Below are 24851 nucleotides of genomic sequence, written 5' to 3' on the forward strand. Positions count from 1 at the left end.
ATACCTATATGTAGCGAGGACCAGCCAACAAGAGCGTACAGGTCACAATGGTGGGTAGTATATGGGGCTTTGGTGACAAAACAGATGGCACTGTGATAGACAACATCCAATTTGCTGAGTAGGGTGTTGGAGGCTATTTTGTAATTGACATCGCCAAAGTCAAGGATCGGCAGGATAGTCAGTATTATGAGGGTATGTTTGGCAGCATGAGTGAAGGAGGCTTTGTTGCGAAATAGGAAGCCGATTTTGGATTTCAGATGCTTAATATGAGTCTGGAAGGAGAGTTTACAGTCTAGCCAGACACCTAGGTATTTATAGTTGTCCACATATTCTAAGTCAGAACCGTCCAGAGTAGTGATGCTAGGCGGGCGGGCTCGTGCGTACAGCAATCGGTTGAAGAGCATGCATTTAGTTTTAATAGCATTTAAGAGCAGTTGGAGGCCACGGAAGGAGTGTTGTATGGCATTGAAGCTCATTTGGAGGTTTGTTACCACAGTGTCCAAAGAAGGGCCAGATGTATACAGAATGGTGTCGTCTGCGTAGAGGTGAATCAAAGAATCACCCGAAGCAAGAGCCACATCATTGATATATACAGAGAAAAGAGTCAACCCGAGAATTGAACCCTGTGGCACTTCCATAGAGACTGCCAGAGGTCCGGACAACAGGCCCTCTGATTTCACACTTAACTCTAGCTGAAAAGCATTTAGTTAACCAGGCGTGGCAGTCATTAGAGAAACCAAGGCTGTTGAGTCTGCCGATAAGAATACGGTGATTGACAGAGTTGAGTTGAAAGCCTTGGTCAGGTTGGTGAAGACTTCTGCACAGTACTGTTTTTTTATCGATGGTGGTTATGATATTGTTTAGGACCTTGAGCATGGATGAGGTTCACCCGTGAACAGCTCGGAAACCGGAATACATAGCGGAGAAGGTACGGTGGGATTCGAGATGGTCGGTGATCTGTTTGTTCACTTGGCTTTTGAAGACTATAGAAAGGCAGGGCAGGATGGATATAGGTCTGTAACAGTTTGGGTCTAGAGTGTCTCCCCCTTTGAAGAGGGGGATGACCGCGGCCACTACCAAATCTTTAGGAATCTCAGATGATATGAAAGAGAGGTTGAACAGACTAGTATTAGGGGTTTGGACAATGGCGGTGGATAATTTTAGGAAGAGAGGGTCCAGATTCTCTAGCCCAGCTGAATTGTTGGGATCCAGATTCTGCTGCTCTTTCGGGACATCATCTGTCTGGATTTGGGGGAAGGAGAAGTGGGGGAGGGGGGCTTTGGCCAGTTGCTGCGGGGGGTGCAGAGCTGTTGTCCGGTGTTGGGGTAGCCAGGTGGAAAGCGTAGTATACTGTAGAGAAATGCTTATTGAAATTCTCGATTATCGTGGATTTATCGGTGGTGACAGTGTTTCCTAGCCTCAGTACAGTGGGCAGCTGAGAGGAGGTGCTCTTATTCTCCATGGACTTTACAGTGTCCCAAAACGTTTGGGAATTAGTGCTGCAGGATGCAAATTTCTGTTTGAAAAAGCTAGCCTTTGCTTTCCTAACTGATTGTGTATATTGGTTCCTGACTTCCCTGAAAAGTTGCATATCGCGGGGACTATTCGAAGCTAGTGCAGTGCGCCACATGATGTTTTTGTGCTGGTCTAGGGCAGTCAAGTCTGGAGTGAACCAAAGGCTATATCTGTTGTTAGTTCTACATTTTTTGAAAGGGGCATGCTTATTTAAGATGGTGAGGAAAGCACTTTTAAAGAGCAACCAGGCGTCCTCTACCTACAGGATTAGGTCAATATCCCTCCAGGATACCCAGGCCAGGTCGATTAGAAAGGCCTGCTCGCAGAAATGTTTTAGGGAGCGTTTGACAGTGATGAGGTGTGGTCGTTTGACAGGGGACACATAACAGACGCAGGCAATGAGGCAGTGATCGCTGAGATCCTGGTTGAAAACAGCAGAGGTGTATTTAGAGGGCAAGTTGGTCAGGAAGATATCTATGATGTTGCCCATGTTTATGGATTTGGGGTTGTACCTGGTAGGTTCCTTGTTAGATTGAGGGAATCTAGCTTAGCTTGTAGGATGGCCGGTGTGTTAAGCATATCCCAATTTAGGTCACCTAGCAGTACAAACTCTGATGATAAATCAATTCACATATGGTGTCCAGGGCACAGCTGGGAGCTGAGGGGGGTCTATAACAAGCGGCAACAGTGAGAGACTTATTTCTGGAGAGATGGATTTTTAAAAGTTGTAGCTCGAACAGTTTGGGCATAGACCTGGATTGTAGGACAGAACTCTGCAGGCTATCTCTCCAGTAGATTGTAACTCCGCCCCCTTCAGCAGTTCTGTCTTGACGGAAAATGTTGTAATTGGGGATGGAAATTTCTGACTTTTTTGGTGGCCTTCCTAAGCCAGGATTCAGACATGGCTAGGACATCAAGGTTGGCGGAGGGTGCTAAAGCAGTGAATAAAGCAAACTTATGGAGGAGGCTTCTGATGTTAACATGCATGAACCCAAGGCTTTTCCGGTTATAGAAGTCAACAAATGAGAGTGCCTGGGGACACACAGGGCCTGCTTTAACCTCTACATCACCAGAGGAACAGAGAAGGAGTAGGATAAGGGTACGGATAAAGGCTAAACGAACTGGTCGTCTAATGCGTTCGGAACAGAGTCTAAATGGAGCAGACTTCTGGGTGTGGTAGGATAGATTCAGGGCATAATGCACAGACAAGGGCATGGTAGGGTGCGAGTACAGTGGAGGTAAACCGAGGCATTGAGGGACGATGAGAGAGGCTGCATCTCTGTAAGTGCCAGTTAAGCTAGGTGCGGTCTCCGCATGTGTAGGGGGTGGGGCAAGGGAGCTAACCGAGGCATGTAGAGCGGGACTAGGGGCTCCGCTGTAAAACAAAACAATGAAAGCTACCCTAAACAACAGTATACAAGGCATATTGACATTAGAAGGAGGTATAAAACAATCACAGGTGTTGATTGGGAGGGCTAAGACAACAACGGGTAAACAGCTAAGACAACATGGGTAAATGGTTAAATAGTGATGAATGGGCAGAGAGGGTCAGTTAGCTACACACAGAGCCTGAGTTCGAGGCTGGGGCAAACAGATAAACAGACTGAAGTGCCGTGTTAATGAACAGTCCAGTAGGCATTAGCTGTGTAGCCGAGTGATCATAGGGTCCAATAAGCAGCAATAAACAAAACCGGTAGCCGCTTGGCAGTCGGCACTATGCTAGCCCATTGGGAGACACGGTGCTCAGAGTGTTAGCAGGCTATTAGCTGGGTCCTCACCGACATCAACAACTCAGAGGCCGGTTGAGAGCACATCGGCCGAATTACGTCAGCAGACCAGTCGTTTTGGATCGGCAGGGCTTCTTGTCGACAAAGGGTCCAGGCCAATTGATAAGAGAGTTATTGTAGTTGGTGTACTACGTTTCCTATCTGGGGGAATGGGAATGGGCCCAGCTTGAGGCTAACTGGTGCTTGCTTCTGGACAAGAACTTTAGCCACGGCAGCCACATGGTAGCAGCAAGCTAGCTGCGATGATCCGGTGTAATGGCCCAGGGTATGCGGCAGGAATCCGGTGATGTAGTGGGGGAAAAAAGCAGTCCAATATGCTCAAGGCTGACATCACACTGTGCAGACAGACCAATATTATCCGGGCTAAAGCAGCTGGTGACTGTGCGAAAGGTAAAGACTGCTAGCAGTGACTAACAATGACTAAATAGATAGTAGCTAATTAGCTGGATAGCCTCTGAAGGCTAGCTTCTGTTGGAGGGTCCAGTTATAAGGTCAACAACAAAACAATTGCAGATCCAAACCACGTTGGGTGAGGCGGGTTGCAGGAAAGTATATTTAATTTGAAAATGAAAAAAGAGATTGAAATATATGTATATAGAAAAGCAAAAAATGCTGAATATTTACACGGGACAAAAACGGGACAAAAACAAACATGTCTTGCTGCTATGCCATCTTGGACAAGGAAAAACTTTATCTTGTCCTTGGCCTATATCCTAATCTGACTTTGGTGCAGGTCATGTTGTTCTTCACATTGCTGTCTCTGGTAAACACACACTATATCAAAAATATAAAGTGTCCAGATACATATACTGTATAATTTATTAGATGATGCTTACCCAGAGACACTTGTCTAAATTGATGGGTCATGTTAAAGAATGAGTCACTATTATCTAGATATGTACAATAGATTGCTGTAATCCTCCCCAGACACACCTGGCTAACTTGATGGATCATGTAGTCATCTGTTTTAGTGGAGTCTTTTAGCTAGCTAGCTAAACAATGAATCCATAATCCCAACCCATACGACTAGCAGTAGCAACACTTTTGCCGTTCTCCATGGCTAATGTTATATCTTTCAAAAAAGTAACAGTAGCAAGGATTATCTACACATACTGAGCAACTCATGTTATAAACAGAAGCATGCTACATTGCAGACCAATCCGAACTCATCTCTCGGCATGTCCGACCCATCCATTATCTCAGCCAATCATGGCTAGCGGGAAGTCTTTTTCTGAGTCTAAACCAACTAGGCTCGTAATTTAACAATTTAACCATTTAATTCATATTTACAGATGGCATACAAGCTTGTTATTAAGGCATATGAAAGTTCACCTGTTCCAGAAGGCATTTCTGCCAAAAAACAACAACCTTTTGACAAATGCCTCTCATGTGACATACACTTCAAAATCAAATCAAATCAAATGTATTTATATAGCCCTTCGTACATCAGCTGATATCTCAAAGTGCTGTACAGAAACCCAGCCTAAAACCCCAAACAGCAAGCAATGCAGGTGTAGAAGCACGGTGGCTAGGAAAAACTCCCTAGAAAGGCCAAAACCTAGGAAGAAACCTAGAGAGGAACCAGGCTATGTGGGGTGGCCAGTCCTCTTCTGGCTGTGCCAGGTAGAGATTATAACAGAACATGGCCAAGATGTTCAAATGTTCATAAATGACCAGCATGGTCGAATAATAATAAGACAGAACAGTTGAAACTGGAGCAGCAGCACAGTCAGGTGGACTGGGGACAGCAAGGAGTCATCATGTCAGGTAGTCCTGGGGCATGGTCCTAGGGCTCAGGTCCTCCGAGAGAGAGAGAGAAAGAAAGAGAGAAGGAGAGAATTAGAGAACGCACACTTAGATTCACACAGGACACCGAATAGGACAGGAGAAGTACTCCAGATACAACTAACTGACCCTAGCCCCTCGACACATAAACTACTGCAGCATAAATACTGGCGGCTGAGACAGGAGGGGTCAGGAGACACTGTGGCCCCATCCGAGGACACCCCCGGACAGGGCCAAACAGGAAGGATATAACCCCACCCACTTTGCCAAAGCACAGCCCCCACACCGCTAGAGGGATATCTTCAAACACCAACTTACCATCCTGAGACAATTCTGAGTATAGCCCACAAAGATCTCCGCCATGGCACAACCCAAGGGGGGGGGGGGGCGCCAACCCAGACAGGATGACCACATCAGTGAATCAACCCACTCAGGTGACGCACCCCTTCCAGGGACGGCATGAGAGAGCCCCAGTAAGCCAGTGACTCAGCCCCTGTAATAGGGTTAGAGGCAGAGAATCCCAGTGGAAAGAGGGGAACCGGCCAGGCAGAGACAGCAAGGGCGGTTCATTTATTACTGCATTGTCGGAACTAGAAGCACAAGCATTTCGCTACACTCGCATTAACATCTGCTAACCATGTGTATGTGACAAATAACATTTGATTTGATTTGATTGCTCCAGAGCCTTTCTGTTCACCTTCCCACTCCTGGCCCAGACTACACTCAAGCATATGACCCACTGAAGAGATGAGTCTTCAGTAAAGACTTAAAGGTTGAGACCGAGTTTGCGTCTCTGACATGGGTAGGCAGACCATTCCATAAAAATTGAGCTCTATAGGAGAAAGCCCTGCCTCCAGCTGTTTGCTTAGACATTCTAGGGACAATTAGGAGGCCTGCGTCTTGTGACTGTAGCGTGCGTGTAGGTATGTACGGCAGGACCAAATCAGAGAGGTAGGTAGGAGCAAGCCCAAGTAATGCTTTGTAGGTTAGCAGTAAAACCTTGAAATCAGCCCTTGCTTTGACAGGAAGCCAGTGTAGAGAGGCTAGCACTGGAGTAATATGATCAAATTTGTTGGTTCTAGTCAGGATTCTAGCAGCCGTATTTAGCACTAACTGAAGTTTATTTAGTGCTTTATCCGGGTAGCCGGATAGTAGAGCATTGCTGTAGTCTAACCTAGAAGTGACAAAAGCATGGATTAATTTTTCTGCATCATTTTTGGACAGAACGTTTCTGATTTTTGCAATGTTACGTAGAAGGAAAAAAGCTGTCCTTGAAATGGTCTTGATATCTTCTTCAAAAGAGAGATCAGGGTCCAGAGTAACGCCGAGGTCCTTCACAGTTTTATTTGAGACGACTGTACAACCATTAAGATTAATTGTCAGATTCAACAGAAGATCTCTTTGTTTCTTGGGACCTAGAACAAGCATCTCTGTTTTGTCCGAGTTTAAAAGTAGAAGGTTTGCAGCCATCCACTTCCTTATGTCTGAAACACATGCTTCTAGCAAGGGCAATTTTGGGGCTTCACCATGTTTCATTGAAATGTACAACTGTGAGTCATCCGCCTAGCAGTGAAAGTTAACATTATGTTTTCGAATAACATCTCCAAGAGGTAAAATATATAGTGAAAACAATAGTGGTCCTAAAACGGAACCTTGAGGAACACCGAAATTTACAGTTGATTTGTCAGAGGACAAACCATTCACAGAGACAAACTGAAATCTTTCTGACAGATAAGATCTAAACCAGGCCAGAACTTGTCCGTGTCGACCAATTTGGGTTTCCAATCTCTCCAAAAGAATGTGGTGATCGATGGTATCAAAAGCAGCACTAAGGTCTAGGAGCACGAGGACAGATGCAGAGCCTCGGTCCGATGCCATTAAAATGTAATTTACCACCTTCACAAGTGCCGTCTCAGTGCTATGATGGGGTCTAAAACCAGACTGAAGCATTTCGTATACATTGTTTGTCTTCAGGAAGGCAGTGAGTTGCTGCGCAACAGCCTTTTCTAAAATTTTTGAGAGGAATGGAAGATTCGATATAGGCCGATTTAGTTTTTTATATTTTCTGGGTCAAGGTTTGGCTTTTTCAAGAGAGGCTTTATTACTGACACTTTTAGTGAGTTTGGTACACATCCGGTGGATAGAGAGCCGTTTATTATGTTCAACATAGGAGGGCCAAGCACAGGAAGCAGCTCTTTCAGTAGTTTAGTTGGAATAGGGTCCAGTATGCAGCTTGAAGGTTTAGAGGCCACGATTATTTTCATCATTGTGTCAAGAGATATAGTACTAAAACACTTGAGTGTCTCTCTTGATCCTAGGTCCTGGCTGAGTTGTGCAGACTCAGGACAACTGAGTTTTGAAGGAATACGCAGATTTAAAGAGGAGTCTGTAATTTGCTTTCTAATAATCATAATCTTTTCCTCAAAGAAGTTCATGAATTTATCACTGCTGAAGTGAAAGTCATCCTTTCTTGGGGAATGCTGCTTTTTAGTTAGCTTTGCGACAGTATCAAAAAGGAATTTCGGATTGTTCTTATTTTCCTCAATTAAGTTAGAAAAATAGGATGATCGAGCAGCAGTAAGGGCTCTTCGGTACTGCACAGTACTGTCTTTCCAAGCTAGTCGGAAGACTTCCAGTTTGGTGTGGCGAGACTTCCAGTTTGGTGTGAAAATATGTTAATTTATTTTTTATTTAACTTTTATTTAACTAGGCAAGACCGTTAAGAACAAATTCTTATTTACAATGATGGCCTAGGAACACTGCCTTGTTCAGGGGCAGAACGACAGATTTTTTACCTTTGTCAGCTCAGGGATTTGATCTAGCAACCTTTCGGTTACTGGCCCAACGCTCTAACCACTAGGCTGCCTTCTGCCCAAAGTTAGTGCAGGGCTCTCTAACCCTGTTCCTGGAGAGCTACTCTCTTATAGGTTTTCAATCCAACTCCAGTTGTAACTAACCTGATTCATCTAATCAACTAGCTAATTATTAGAATCAGATGCGCTAGATTATGGTTGTAGCGAAAACCTGGAGAGGTAGCTCTCCAGGAACAGGGTTGGAGAGCCCTGTGTTCTAGTGTTAATAGGTGTATAATAGGCTAATTCTATTCATCCATTTTCCCTTCTTACTCTAGTGGTTACCCTAACAAGCATAACAGTGTCGAATTCTGCTTGTTGTTGTGAAGATGCCTCAGATTCACAGTGGGGATTGAAGAGATCAGGGGGTGTAAAAGAAGTCAGACAACTCTGACAATGACTGGGACTGACGTCAATGGCAGAAGGATTTAGCTGAAATGTCGGATTGAAGGTGTAAATTGATGATGCTTGACTCCGGTCCACCAGAATCTGTTTCCCTCATTATTTTTGAGGCCCACGCTCACTGCTCCAAGATGCATCCGCATCTTGATTTAAACTTTGAATCGCATTGATAAGAAAATGCATTAGAGTCATTTCAGAAGAAGGGAGAGTGATGAGTTTTTTGTTGTGTTTTGCACGCTGTTACTATTTGTTTGTTAGCTCTAGTTTGAAATGTGAACTGTGTCTTTAATTTGCATAGAGGAATAGTAGATGTAGTGGCTTGCCTGTGACGTTTCTGTTGCTGTCAAAACCACACAGCTTCCTGTTTCTCTGTCATGGCCCTTGTGGTTTTAATAATGAAAAATGCAATTCTTTCATTTCCATTGAACCAATTTGAAGATTAACTTAATGTCAGCGTTGACCGCACGCAGTCTGAGACTTACTGGAAGTGTTTTCACTTGTAAACACCCAGCCCCCCAAACACACTAGTTTGGGGAGCTGGGCTGTTAAACTGACTCTTGACACAGATGGCAAAGGGCATAATTAAGCAATCTTGCTGTACGTTACGTCTCTGCTCCCCTCTCGTCCAAGATTAGCCTGGCACTTTTGATTGAAATTGATTGCAGACAAACAAGGGTCTAATTCTACATTCAGCTGTATGCTAGCATAGGAAACTAGTATACTGTGTCTTATTGGGGGTGCGTGTCTAGTATATTATAGTATGCAGACATCCAATACAGAATGTACTTGATAACATACGGGACAGCAGCACTGTGTGATTTTGGATGTTCAGGAAGTGCAGCACGCACACAGCACTCCTTTCCTCCTTTCAGAATGAGTACATGTCTCTGTGTGATTCCCCTGTCCTGCTGTTTGTCTGATCCAGGACCAACCTGTGGCCCACTGCAGTCGCCACTCTCACCCCCCACTTCTCAGACTACACCACTGAAACCAAGGGACTTTTCCATCCATGCAGCTGTACTCACAACAGACACAGGCTACAGTGCAGGTGCTCAGCACCCTCCTGTTCAGGCAACACTGTGCTTCTGTTTACTGTTGGGTCTGTAGTAAGGCTAATTGATAGCGTAATGCTATTTTGTAAGGTGAGAGAGTGCATATGCATGTAGCTAAAGGAGTGACTGTTTTGTATGGTGTGTGTGTGTGTGTCTACGCACTTGTGTTTTTGTTGAAGGAAACTCCAGACAGACCCATTCACACGGCCTTGGCTTGTTTGAGGTCAGGTTCAGACAGTGCACAATAACATTGGTATGTCGTGGCCTAGTGCTGGAGGAGATGGAGGGGTGAAAGAATGCGTTTGGAGTGACCCTTGGCTGCTCGCCTAGATGATTGCAGCAACCCTTTCACTGTCTCAAGGCTCTAGTGACTGGCTGACACTCATACTCTCCACGTGTAAAACTGTATGTACACTGTGTGCACTAGGCAGACCTTGTGCAGTCGAGCAATTCCACGGTAACAGAATGACGCTGAGACTCACTTCACTTTAAACGTATGCCAAACAAAAACTATTGATTGCCAAGTTAAACCATACAACACTATGCACAAGGACTACTTCGAACAATTTCCACCAACATTTTTACAGAAATACATTTACTGGAACAACCGTGCAGTTTGGTAACAGAATGACAGTCAAATCTCCCTCAGTTTTTTATGTGACCACATTTTCCAAAAACAGCTATGATATGACACCTTGAGTTTGAAAAAATCTATTTTGATTATTGAAGTGAAGTGGATCAACACCCGGTAACATATGGATGGTAACAGAATGACATCATGGGTCAAAGGTAAAAAGAGGCATTGTCCTCCTTTGCACATTATTATTATTATTCTAATTAGCTCTCCCCCAAACAAGACAAAATTTGGTTGGTCCGGATCAAATCTGTACCAATCATAGACGTCTATGTTTCATAAGTTTGGACCTCACAGTAGAGCAGAGTAGAGTAGAGTACAGCAGAGTATTTTATTTGATTTATTTTACCTTTATTTAACCAGGCAAGTCAGTTAAGAACAAATTCTTATTTTCAATGACAGCCTAGGAACAGTGGGTTAACTGCCTGTTCAGGGGCAGAACGACCGATTTTTACCATGTCAGCTCAGGGGTTTGAACTTGCAACCTTCCGGTTACTAGTCCAAACGCTCTAACCACTAGGCTACCCTGCCGCCCCAGAGCAGAGTAGAGTAGAGTAGAGTACAGCACAGCACAGCACAGTACAGTAAAATACAGTTCAATAGAGTATAGTTCAGTACAGTAAGAGTAGAGTTCAGTACAGTAAATTATACTGTAATCTACTCTAGTGTGCTCTGCTGTATTAAACTCTTTACTGTACATTACAGTACCTTACTGTATTGCACTGACCCATACTCAAGTTTACTGTACTGTACTGTGCTCTACTGTACTGTGCTGTCCAAACTTGTGAAACAGATGTCTATGATTGGTATACATTTGGACTGACCACATTTCATCTACTTTTCAGCGTCCATAGACTTCCGTTGTCGGTCGGTGCTCAGTGGGTGAGAGGGCTGGTTACAGTAAATGGAAAGAGAGGGGACTCATGGGTAGGGGTCTGTAAGAGCCGGGAGAGGTGACATTAAATGGAGAGAGAGAGAGGGAGAAGTTGTCTCAACTGTTTTCACACTCTTGCTTTGACCACCATGTGACAGAAAGAGAGATAAACAGTTATGAGCTGAACGTAACAGTATGCCAAGGGAGGACAGTAAGCAGGTATTCTAACTTTTTGGTAACAGAATGACAAGACATTAGGCAATATTTCTTAAACTTACAGAAGGCGAATAATTTCTGTAAAACTACATATAAATGTTGATAATACCTTTTAAGACTTTTTTCTGCTAGATTTCTTCTAAGACGTCTTTTCCAGCTATTTGGCCAGAAATCAAAGCCTTTGCTTATTCCTAATTTTTAGGATGCCTTAATAAACACTGGTTGTACAAAACATTAAGGACACCTGCTCTATCCATGACAAAAGGGTGTGGGGGGTGCAACTCAATATTAGGAAGGTGTCTTTAATGTTTATATACACTTAGGTTTCATTTGACTCCAAACTGTGCTCCTACGAACTTCATATGTTTGTGCTCATGGGGGTTTTTACACGGAAAAGCCCAGTACATTTTCTCTTTTATGCACAGATAGAGCCCAACACTCTTAGACAAAAAGGGTTTCAAAAGGGTTCTTTGGCTGTCCACACAGGAGAACCCTTTTTGGTTCCATGTAGAAGCCTCGTTGGAAAGGGTTCTACATTGAACCCAAAACGGTTCTACCTAGAACCAAAAAGGGTTCTTCAAATGGTTCTCCTATGGGGACTGCCAAATAACCCTTTTAGGTTCTAGATAGCACCTTTTTTTCTAAGAGCATAGGGGTGCTGAAGAACCTGCCCTTTTGCCCTCTTGATGATTTGATTGGTGGCATAAAAAAAATGTGTTATTCTATTTTTTGTCTATTTTCTCTATTGTAACTTTAAATACAATGAATTGTCTATCAAAGTAGATAGCTTTGCATGAACTCATGAATCTTAAAAAATATTAAATAGTTCAAATCACAATGCGGATGCACCTCGGAGAAGCGATTGGTGGGCCGCAATAATAATAAGGGCCACAGATACTTGCAGACTTGAGTCAAGCACCATCAATTTACACCTTCAACCCGACATGTCAGCTAAATCCTTCTGCCATTGACGTCAGTACCAGTCATTGTCAGAGTTGTCTGACTTCTTTTACACCCCCTGATCTCGCCAATCCTCTCTGTGCATCTGAGGCATCTTCACTACAACAAGCAGCATCTGACACTGTTATGCTTGTTAGGGTAAAAAGCAGAGTAAAAAGGGAAAAGGGATCAATAGAATTAGCCTATTATACAGTATTAAACCTATTACACTAACACAGGGATCTCCAACCCTGTTCCTGGAGAGCTACCATCCTGTAGGTTTTCTCTCCAACCCTAATCTAGTACATCTAATTCTAATAATTAGCTGGATTAAATTCAGATTTTTGGTCACTGGCCTACATACAATATCCCATAATGTGAAAGTGGAATTTGTTTCTTTTTTAAATTTTACAAATCAATTAAAAATGAAAAGCTGAAATGTCTTCAGTCAATAAGTATTTAACCCCTTTGTGATGGCAAGCCTAAATAACTTAAATAAACGTTTTTAACAAGTCACATAATAAGTGCAATAATAGTGTTTAACATGATTTTTGAATGACTACCTCATCTCTGTACCCCACACATACAATTATCTGGAGGTCCCTCAGTCGAGCAGTGCATTTCAAACACAGATTTATCCACAAAGACCAGGGAGGTTTTCCAATGCCTTAGAAAAAAGGACACCTATTGCTGAATGGATATATTTTCAAGCATAGTGGCAGCTGCATTATGTTATGGGTATGCTTGCAATTGTTAAGGACTGGGGAGTTTTTCAGGATAAAAAAGAAAGGGAATGGAGCTAAGCACAGGCAAAACCCTAGAGGAAAACATGGTCCAGTCGGCTTTCCACCAGACACTGTGAGATGAATTCACCTTTCAACAGGACAATAACCTAAAACACAAGGCCAAATCTATACTGGAGCTGCTTACCAAGAAGACAGTGAATGTTCCTGAGTAGCCGAGTTACACACCCAAGCTAACTGGCTAACTTTGGCTAGCTTGCTGAGAGAACAGCTCACTGACCATTTATTCACACTAGGAGGGCTGGTTAGGCTGTTTTTATGTTATCCAGAGCGTTGGTGACTGCAACTGTGCTGCTGTCAACAATTTAATTACAATTTTTTGCCATCGTTTACTGACACAGGCCATATTCAACGGGTGTTGAGCATTCATAAATTTGTCAGTTATTCTGCGCTCTGGCACACTCAGACGAGAGTGCTGTGAAATCGGAGTAGATTGCCAGAGCGAATTTACCAGCTACGTCTATCAACATCTGTCGCAGTGAAATCATAAACATTCTATTGAAATGGATACTTGCATAGTGGAGTCTTTTGTTAAGACATGTAGCTAGCAAGCTAAACAATGAACCATAATTTAAACTCATGACGTTACTACCCTGCATGAATCTGCTGGTATCTATCAAACCAGGATCAATATTAGCTCGCTAACATTAGGCTATAACTACCAAAGCAAATTACTCTGAGATATGAATAATATTACTACACAAATCATACACGTAACGTTAGCAAGCGAGCCAGCCAGCTAACGTTAGCTAGCTAGCTAACAGTACATTTTAACTTGAAATGAAAACGACTTTCTGACTGAATTTGAAACGTGTAATATCTGAAAATGGAGCTAGCTAGACTATCTTACCCATATACATGGATGGATGCTTCTCCCTCTCTGTCACGGATTCCATGGTTGCCCTTAGTTTGAAGATGTAATTCGGAGACAGGTGTTTTCTTCATCTCCTTAGCTATCATACTCTAATTCCACTGATTTCAAAACTCGGTCATCCAGAAAGTGGAGAGCAGCACTTATGCTGTTCTACTATGCAATATATATTTTTTAAAGCCATGTTAGACAGGATTACCAACAGTACACATACTGACCAGCTCAAATAGACAGAAGCAAGCTACATGGCAGACCAATCCGAACTCATCTCTTGGCATGTCCAGCCCACTCATTATTTCAGCCAATCAGGGCTAGCAGGAAGGTTGCTAACTTTTTCTGTGGCTAAACCAACTAGGCTCATAATTGAACAATTGTATTCGTATTTAACGATGGCATACATATTTGTTATTAAGACACATGAAAGTTTACCTGTTCCAGAAGGCATTTTGATCAAATAAAATAAAAATTCTCCTGTGACGTGTGACATATGCCCAGTTTCCTGAAACGAGCAGAGATGTAAATAACCTAATTAAGTAAAAAATACTTTAAAGTACTACTTTAATCGTTTTTGGGGGTATCTGTACTTTACAATACTATTAATATTTTTGACTAACACCCAAAAGTACTTGTTACACTTTGAATGCTCAGCAGGACAAGAAAATGGTCTAATTCACACTTACCAAGAGAACATCCCTGGTCATCCCTATTGCCTCTGATCTGGCGGACTCACTTAACACATGCTTCATTTGTACATTTTGTCAGAGTTGGAGCGTGCCTCTGGCTCTCCGGAAAGAAAGAAAAACTAGAAAATATGGCCGTCTGCTTTGCTTAATATAGGGAATATGAAATTATGTATACTTGTACTTTTGATATTTAAGTACACATTAGCAATTGCATTTACTTTTGACATTTAAGTATATTTAAAACCAAATAATTTTAGACTTTTACTCAAGTAGTTTTTTACTGGGTGACTTTCATTTTCTATTAAGGCATTTTTACTTTTACTCAAGTATGACAATTGGGTACTTTTTCCACCACTGGAAAAGATCCACATTTATGGTCAGTTTACATATATATTAGAGGGTATTTATGTCAAGAAGTTGTATAATACCCGTATAAACTGTAAACTAATAATTCTATTACATAATTTCTGATATCACATGACTTACTTTTATATTCCTGCATAAGTAAAATCAGGATTATGCCTGTACTGCCATTCATTCCAATTAGACTGGTTTGGATTACTCCCTGACCAATATGGGTGCCATTTTAAACCCATTCTGGAACTTTGAGGGTTCTAGTAATTTAATAGGATCTCTATTGTTAATTCTAAGTAAATGATGTGTTCTCTGTTTGGCCCTCACACATTCAACAAGGCAACTGGTAGACCTGACTGTGTTTTTAAGGAAGTTAAATTGGAACTCCCTGGCATGGAAAGTCCCCAAATGTAATTCTATTACATTGTATTATAGACTTGATTTGTGCACACAGAGAGTGAAACAAAGAGTTGCTTATTTGAGAGAAACACAAGTCAAAGCAGCATATGTATACCAAGTGAAGCCATAGCTAGCTAATACATTTGATGTCATTTGAGTTGCATTAATGTGTAAGGCTTTGTCCCCCCCAAAATCAAAGGGTATTAGCATGTTAGTGGTGAAATAAAATAAAATAAGTGTATATCAGAAATTGTACTGCATTAAATGAATGACAACATGTATGAAAATATTTTTTTTCCCTGAGCAAGCAATTGTAAAGATCTGATTGATGTTTAAATTGTAGCTTATTTGATCAATTATGAACATTGATAGGGTTGTACAGCTACCTGTAATTTACCAGTAAGTTACCGGAATCTTCTGTAATTCTGGTCATTTTAATTTTTATAAAAATGTGTTTATATATAGTATTTTTTTCATTAAAAATAAAATCTGTGTCCATATTGTCAATGACTTTCTAGTGGATAGACCATATAGTTCAAAAGAAAATGGCCTAATTAATGAAAAAAAAGCATCTAATCAACAATAGCATTTTCTTTTATTAACTCTGCCAACTATAGATTTTTTTTTAAACTGCCACATGTTTGGTGCCAAAACATTTACAACAAAGACATTTTGACATAGTAAAATGAATAAATGTGTAAAAAAAAATCCTGCTGAATCCTTCATATGGGATTTACTAAGTTAATGGTTAATATTTAGGATAATGTTTTAATTATATTTTAAAATCATCTTATTTTATATATTTTACATCTGTTAAGGCCACACAGAGGGCCAAATATAATTAGACTTGTGATAATCTGAAGTAATCTGATAGAAATTCCCAAAGCTCTTTGAAAGTTAATAAAATTATTGTAATTTACAAGTAAACTTAAAAGTTTCCAGTAATTTACCCTCTCTTTGCAACCCTAGATATACAATATAAAATTAGTATACAAAAGATTAGGAATGTCTGCTCTTTCCATTACATAGACTGACCAGGTGAATCCAGGTAAATGCTGTGGTCCTTTATTGATATCACCTGTTAAGTCCACTTCAATTAGTGTAGATTAAGGCAAGGAGTCAGTTTGAAGAAAGATTTTTAAGCCTTGAGACAATTGAGACATAGATTGTGTATGTGTGCCATTCAGAATGTGAATGGGCAAGACAAAATATTTACAGTTGAAGTCAGAATTTTACATACACTTAGGTTGGAGTCATTAAAACTTGTTTTTCAACCACTCCACACATTTCTTGTTAACAAACTATAGTTTTGGCAAGTCAGTTAGGACATCTACTTTGTGCACGACACAAGTCATTTTTCCAACAATCGTTTACAGACAGATTATTTCAATTATAATTCACTGTATCACCATTCCAGTGGGTCAGAAGTATACATACACTAAGTTGACTGTGCCCTTAAACAGCTTGGAAAATTCCAGAAAATGATGTCATGGCTTTAGAAGCTTCTGATAGGCTAATCAGTTGAGTCAATTGTAGGTGTACCTGTTGATGTCTTTCATGCCCTACTTTCAAACTCCGGGCCTCTTTGCTTGACCTCATGGGAAAATCAAAATAAATCAGCCAAGACCTCAGAAATTAAATTGTAGACCTCCACATGTCTGGTTCATACTTGGGAGCCATTTCCAAATGCCTGAATGTACCACATCTCCTAGAGATTAACATACTTTGGTGTGAAAAGTGCAAATCAATCCCAGAACGGCAGCAAAGGACCTTGTGAAGATGCTGGAGGAAACAGGTACCAAATTAACTATATCCACAGTAAAACGAGTCCTGTATCGACATAACTTGAAAGGCCGCTCAGCAAGGAAGATGCCACTGCTCCAAAACCGCCATAAAAAAGCCAGACTACGGTTTGCAACTGCACATGGAGACAAAGATCGTACTTTTTGGTTGGCCATAATGACCATCGTTATGTTTGGAGGAAAAAGGGGGAGGCTTGCAAGCCAAAGAGTACCATCCCAACTGTGAAGCATTGGGGTGGCAGCATCATGTTGTGGGAGTGCTTTGCTGCAGGGGGGACTGGTGAACTTCACAAAATAGATTACTTCATGAGGGAGGAAAATTGTGCATATATTGAAGCAACATCTCAGGACATCAGTCAGGAAGTTAAAGCTTGGTCGCAAATGAGTCTTCCAAATGGAGAATGAGCATACTTCCAAAGTTGTGGCAAAATGGCTTAAGGACTACAAAGTCAAGGTATTGGAGTTGCCATCACAAAGCCCTGACCTCAATCCCATAGAAGAACTGCAGAACTGAAAAAGTGTGTGCGAGCAAGGATGCCTACAAGCCTGACTCAGTTACACCAACTCTGTCAGGAGGAATGGGACAAAATTCACCCAATTTATTGTGGGAAGCATGTGGAAAGCTACCCGAAACGTTTGACCCAAGTTAAAACAGTTTAAAGGCAATGATACCAAATACTAATTGAGTGTATGTAAACTTCTGACCCACTGGGAATGTGATGAAAGAAATAAAAGCTGAAATAAATAATTCTCTCTACTATTATTCTGACATTTCACGTTCTTAAAATAAAGTAGTGATCCTAACTGACCTAAGTCAAGGAATTTTTAATAGGATTAAATGTCAGGAATTGTGAAAATCTGAGTTTAAATGTATTTGGCTAAGGTGTATGTAAACTTCCGACTTCAACTGTAAGTGCCTTTGATCAGGGTATGGTAGTCGGTGGTTTGAGTGTGTCAAGAACTCCAGTGCTGGCGCATTTTCATGCTCAACAATTTTCTATGTGTATCAAGAATGGTCCACCACCCAAAGGACATCCAGCCACTTGACACAACTGTTTTGTACACTCAGTATTTTTTTGGAAACATTTTTACAATATGTACTTATTACAGTGTAAGGCATAGTAATGTGAAGTGTTACCAAATATTTTCTATAACTTTTATAATTATGATGAGAGACCGGAATTAAAATGTATTGCCCTTATTTACAGTGTTTCAACAAATGTTCTAGTCATGCTTGAATAACATATCTCCTCCCTCTGTTCACCAGGAGCACAACCTGGACTGGTTTCCACGGATGCGGGCCATGTCCCTGGTATGTAGCGATGCGGACGGGGAGCAGAATGAGATCAGGAGCCTGCAGGAGAAACTGGAGTCCACCATGAAGCTAGTCTCCAACCTATCTGGACAACTGACCGAGCTCAAGGAGCAGGTGAGGGGGCCATCTAGCCTCGTAAAGTGAACTGTATAGATATTGATATGAAAATAAAAATACATTTCCATATATTTTGTGTAGCATTTGGTGTGTTTAATGGTAACTTGCCTTGTTCAGTTCAATAACATTTTTCATAAATAATTTCATCAAACCCAGCACACTGTTTCTTGTAAATAAAATAGTATTTTGGTCTTTCAATGAAATGAGAAGTGTTTGAGGATACGGGTGGTATCTAGACCCAGACAGGAGGAAATGGTTGTTGTATGGCTAATGGTTTAGATGAGGACACAACTACCCTTTCCCCTTGATTTTTCAGGATTAAATATCTCCATAAATGAATCTTTGTTTGGTTGATGTCTACTTAGTTTTTCAAAATTCTTTCACATGTACACTGACATAGACCAAATTGAAAATGTTACTTTAGGAGTTTAGTTGACTGACAAATTCAGACTTAACTGTGCTTTTACATTTAGATTGTTTCAGTCTTATTTTCCCAGAAGTCAGCGCAGTGCCCCCCCCCCTTACCCGGAAGGTTCGTGAGTATGCTCCATGGCACTCAAAAGTGGCACACAAACAAGAACATCGTCTCACAAACAACAGACCCAAACAAGAGCTCCCTCTGTTACATCATTCCAATGAAAATTGACTTAATTAGTTTGCTGTGGCACAAAGAAAGAGTCACATTCTACTATAACTGAGTTTAGCCAGTGGCCACCCCTATGGCTCTCTATCGTAAAACTATAATGCTGCTCTTTCTAGCACTTCCCGACATCTAATAATGATTTCCTTTATAATGCTCAACTCATGATGACCAACAGCATTGTTATGAGGGTATTTGTATTGCCGTTGCAATATTAAGATGACAAAGAAAACGTTTTTTTTGTTAAACTTATTTTGTTTCTTTTAGAACTTTAATTGATTTAAAATGGTTGTTGTCCCTATTGCCATAAAGGCCAACATCTTTCATTATTACTCATGCGCCTGGCTTGAAAGTTTCACTATTGGTCTTTTCTTTTGGTCTTTTGGTCTTTTCTTTTGTTTCCTGTGGTTTACTTGTTGTTAGAGGAGATGACATTCTGAAAGGATAGAGGATACGTTTCAAATGAAACCCTGAAACCCTCCCGTCAAATCCAAAAGCTCTCAGCACATTGCTGTGCAGAATTTGCAGGCACGGGCAGTTTATACTTTTGTTTCTCTGAACAAGAAACGTAGTAACAGCTTATTTGGAGGTACTGTAAGTGTCAGACACAGACAACCTATATCCCACCCATAGAAGTTACAAAAGCAGCAGATGTACAGATACAGGAAATGAGTAAATAACCTAGCATCTGTCCTGTGTGTTGTCCTCTAGATGACAGAGCAGAGGAAGCAGAAACAGAGGATCGGACTGTTGGGTCATCCTCAGCATCCTCAACACGCCAACCCCCAGCAAACTGCGTGAGGCTGAGGCAAGGATGCCCCCCCCCTACCCAGCCACAAGACCCAGGGAGAGCTACTTCTACTGCTTTGTGTTTGAATAGGGAACAGATTGCAGAGTCTTCACTTAGTGCTCCCTCACGTCCTGCATATATACTGTAGCTACCAAATGTGTTTGTGAAGCGTAGCACATTGAATTAGCTAGTCATATAATTGTAATATGTAGGTTAGCCTACAAAGGTATAACTCAAACAAAATCACTCACCACGCCCAGGCAACCCATCCTTTTTCCAGTCCAGTTGGGATCGGTGCCAAATGTTTTCTATGTAAAAATGTAAGTGAATTCTCATTACATGGCCTTTACTGGGTGAACTTGAAATACAGCAGAGCAGGGCCGGCGTTATGGGCGGGCTGTAGGGGGCCTGGTCTGCCCTACCGTACCTCCTTGAAATATTGATAATTTATTTGACTGAGAAGTCAAAGACGCATCAATCTCAGATAAAGCATGCGAGCGAAACAGCGCCCCTCTGTCTCTGTATGTGTAGACCATGTATCTGATGCTGTTTGAACAAAAGGAGTATGTCATGTCATACTTTATCTGGCCAGACAGCATCAGATACATGGGCTACACGTAGTAATACAGAGTGGTGCTGTTTCGCTCCATGGTTTCAGCAGAGAGGCAGAGGTGAAGCAAGAGGGCTCACTCTCGCCATAAATCTGTCCTGAATGCGTTTCTATGGGCATAATATGCAGACCTAAGCTTGTTGCCTGCATTCCCACAGTGACTCGCACTGTTAGGGCGGAGACATGAGCATCTCGTCATTATATACAGACATCTGGTTTCAGCCACTTGCGAATTACAAAGAAAAGTTGGTGGGTAAACAGTGTACTGTTCGAATAGTAGCTTCCCCTAAAGTAAATTGATGTTTTGCCAAAATTATATAATGACTTCTGTCTAAATAAAATAATAGTAAATACTTTACCAGAGATCATGACTTAGCCACAGAGGATCATTCGTTTTTTTTTTTTTTTTTTTTTTAAATAGCTGTGGATTATTTCAAATCACAAGTGCATAGGCCTATGCCTATTTGGAAAGCCAGAAATTTTGGCAATAAGCCTAACTAATTATTGAATTGTGGCTGTCAGCGGAAAACATCTAAAATGTGTGAAGATGATGTGTCTTGAGTAGAATTTAAAATGTTGAGACAAGAAGCGGAGGGGTGTGGCGAAGATATGGGCGTCTCTCTCCAGAGTGCATGCACTCAGCTCTCCAGAATATGTCCCGCTGTCTCCCGTGAATTCTTGCACATTCATTGTGTGAATGGTTTTCCCTTTGATAATTTATTTTGATAAATTCCCCATTACACATGTAACCAGTAGGCCTAGTAAATGTACCGTTAATCTCTGTTATTTGGTTACATTAATTTCTGCAGTCATTTACTGTTCTCATTCTCAGAGTGGAAACATTGTTTACAGAGTTCACAACCTGCTACACTTGTGAGAACCAAGTTTTGGTTTATTTCATAACCATCATTTTAGGATTTTTGTCCTTGTATTTTGTTTGGCGTGCTCCTTGTTAGCAATGAGCATGTGAGTGGTTTCTCTGCCCTAATAACATTGAGGGAGCGCCTGAGCATGCCAACCTGCTGAGTTGATACAATGTTGCACTAGCAAGTCAAGACAGATAGATAGAAAGACAGGCAGGCAGGTACAGTAGAGCGATGAATGTGATTGAAAGAACCTGAATTTTCTTCAGGATATTTTCTATAGTTTTTATTTGTCGCTTTAGGCCTATGTATTTTACTTAGTTGACGATGGAAGTTGTTGGTCTAGGTGCTGCATTGGCCGATAGGCGATCTCTGAACTCTGTGTTAATTTCTTTAGCCTATAAACCTTAAAAAATAAAGGGAGTCGCACACTCCATATATAAACTCTCAGTAATTTATTGGGTAAATCACCAACATTTCGGCGTGACTATCTTTATTTGTATAGTTTATTCGCCATTAGTCAGCACCTCCACACAAAATAAGTTTTCTGGATGTGCGCCAGCTCATGTTTATTTTATACATTTCTTTAGCCGCCAATGGATCACGGTGTATCAATGTGTCCATTTGGCAGAGGTTGGTGCTCTTGCATTGGTTGAATTTTAACTTTTAGATTTGTGTCATTTTAATTCAGATTTTTATGATTAACCACGTAACAATAATTTTGAGAAACAAAAACATTATTATGGAAATGAAACTGTTCCACAAAATGTGCATATACAAATAATCATAACTGATTCGCAGATAGGTAGAAATGGCGGGATAAACTGTAAGCTTCTCCAAACTTGAAACTCACGAGCTGCCTATGGCCTTTATTATAACACCCATCACCAAAATTTGTGCAAGCGCATGCACGCAAGAGGTCCCGTGAAAAAAATGGGTCCGCCTATAGAAATGAAATGCCTGTCCAACTGATTCGTTCTGGCGCCGGCCCTGCAGCAGAGCTGTACCGGACACAGGAAGATGTAGTCCGACGTGAAATGGCACTGGGATACATGGAAATAAACATCTTTTTGTATTTACTACTGGTATAGCAAGCAGTATTTAATGTCTTATTTTTGTATACTGTGCAATATCACTACTTTAATATGCAAACTCCTTGGTGTGTGAATTTAAGTTGTTCCTAAAGTAATGTCTTATTTAATAGGGACAGAACTTTTTTCCACATGGGAGCTTTATTTTGTATTATTTTGCTTTTAAATGAAATAGGGACCTGTTGGACTTCACATATGAACATGACTGCATGTAGAATAGCAGTTGGTCAGACAGATTAAGCATTGTTCTGGCCTTTCTGATTTTACTTGTTTTATTTCTTTCAGAAGTTTGCATAAAAAGTCTTAAATGCACTTCATATAGATAGTATATTGTCTGAGAGCAAGTATAGGTCTTGTTTTCGGTTTCATTTCTGCAAATAAGATTGTGTCCTATCTTGTACTATTTTATGGTATTTGCTTTCTTATATAAAACTGCCATTTAAAGCTTTTAGGATACTTGCTTTTCTTCATCCAAACAAATGTATTATGTAAAAATGTCATCATGCTGTTATGTGTTTATTAATCATATTTCCACATTGTCTTGTACTACATATTATTAGCATCTGTCATAGAGGTTTATCCTCTTGTAATTATAACACCTGTCATGTGTGCCATTTTGTCCCTTTAAGACGTTTTTTTGTTCTGATTTACTACTTGTGACAAAGCCACTTTCTTTTTCCTTTGTTTTATCATTCACCGCAGATTTCTGTTCTCAATTCTGCTGTTTATTTGATATATTATTATTTATTGATTTGTATTGTTGTACTTATGTCGCTTAAGCACTATGTCGCTTAAGCCATTGTTTTTTTTGTATAGGGACCCATGTTTTAACAGAAAAGTAATGTGGAATTTAAAATCAGTGTTACTGAAAATGAATGTGCAGAGGACTAATTTTAAAGATTTAAGCACTGTTAGAATTGTAAAATAATGTAGTATTGTCTAATAAAATATATGTAATTCTCCTTTACATCCACCACAGAATTTTGTCACTACACTGTATGCTACTGGGCTACCATATGAAGGGAAGCTGTAGTCCAGTCTTCTCCTTTCCCTCTGCTCACTGTGTAAATGGACAGTCTTGTAGTCCATTGTAAAATCTAGCTGAAAAGGTCAGAGGTAAACTTCCCCACATTTTTCACCTACAGTGCCTTACGAAAGTATTCGGCCCCCTTGAACTTTGCGACCTTTTGCCACATTTCAGGCTTCAAACATAAAGATATAAAACTGTATTTTTTTGTGAAGAATCAACAAGTGGGACACAATCATGAAGTGGAACGACATTTATTGGATATTTCAAACTTTTTTAACAAATCAAAAACTGAAAAATCGGGCGTGCAAAATTATTCAGCCCCCTTAAGTTAATACTTTGTAGCGCCACCTTTTGCTGCGATTACAGCTGTAAGTCGCTTGGGGTATGTCTCTATCAAATCAAATCAAATCAAATTTATTTATATAGCCCTTCGTACATCAGCTGATATCTCAAAGTGCTGTACAGAAACCCAGCCTAAAACCCCAAACAGCAAACAATGCAGGTGTAAAAGCACGGTCAGTTTTGCACATCGAGAGACTGACATTTATTCCCAATCCTCCTTGCAAAACAGCTCGAGCTCAGTGAGGTTGGATGGGGAGCATTTGTGAACAGCAGTTTTCAGTTCTTTCCACAGATTCTCGATTGGATTCAGGTCTGGACTTTGACTTGGCCATTCTAACACCTGGATATGTTTATTTTTGAACCATTCCATTGTAGATTTTGCTTTATGTTTTGGATCATTGTCTTGTTGGAAGACAAATCTCCATCCCAGCCTCAGGTCTTTTGCAGACTCCATCAGGTTTTCTTCCAGAATCGTCCTGTATTTGGCTCCATCCATCTTCCCATCAATTTTAACCATCTTCCCTGTCCCTGCTGATGAAAAGCAGGCCCAAACCATGATGCTGCCACCACCATGTTTGACAGTGGGGATAGGTGTGTTCAGGGTGATGAGCTGTGTTGCTTTTACGCCAAACATAACGTTTTGCATTGTTGCCAAAAAGTTCAATTTTGGTTTCATCTGACCAGAGCACCTTCTTCCACATGTTTGGTGTGTCTCCCAGGTGGCTTGTGGCAAACTTTAAACGACACTTTTTATGGATATCTTTAAGAAATGGCTTTCTTCTTGCCACTCTTCCATAAAGGCCAGATTTGTGCAATATACGACTGATTGTTGTCCTATGGACAGAGTGTCCCACCTCAGCTGTAGATCTCTGCAGTTCATCCAGAGTGATCATGGGCCTCTTGGCTGCATCTCTGATCAGTCTTCTCCTTGTATGAGCTGAAAGTTTAGAGGGACGGCCAGGTCTTGGTAGATTTGCAGTGGTCTGATACTTCTTCCATTTCAATATTCTCGCTTGCACAATGCTCCTTGGGATGTTTAAAGCTTGGGAAATCTTTTTGTATCCAAATCCGACTTTCAACTTCTT

The 24851-nt window shown here is 40.9% G+C and overlaps 1 protein-coding gene across 12 annotated transcripts in view; it reads left to right on the top strand.

Moving 5' to 3' along the window:
- The window catches only part of LOC118388347 (inositol 1,4,5-trisphosphate receptor type 1-like), a 152357-nt gene extending 129001 nt beyond the window's left edge, over positions 1-23356 (top strand). For all 12 annotated transcript variants that reach the window (XM_052526645.1, XM_052526646.1, XM_052526649.1 and 9 more), the window contains 2 exons: positions 18236-18397; positions 19752-23356. In XM_052526645.1, coding sequence (XP_052382605.1) covers positions 18236-18397; positions 19752-19841 — 252 coding nt within the window. In that variant the 3' untranslated portion in view covers positions 19842-23356. The remainder of the gene's footprint in view (positions 1-18235; positions 18398-19751) is intronic.
- Positions 23357-24851: the final 1495 nt, after the last annotated feature.

The sequence above is a fragment of the Oncorhynchus keta genome, chromosome 10, assembly GCF_023373465.1.
Source record: "Oncorhynchus keta strain PuntledgeMale-10-30-2019 chromosome 10, Oket_V2, whole genome shotgun sequence".
Lineage (NCBI taxonomy): Eukaryota > Metazoa > Chordata > Actinopteri > Salmoniformes > Salmonidae > Oncorhynchus > Oncorhynchus keta.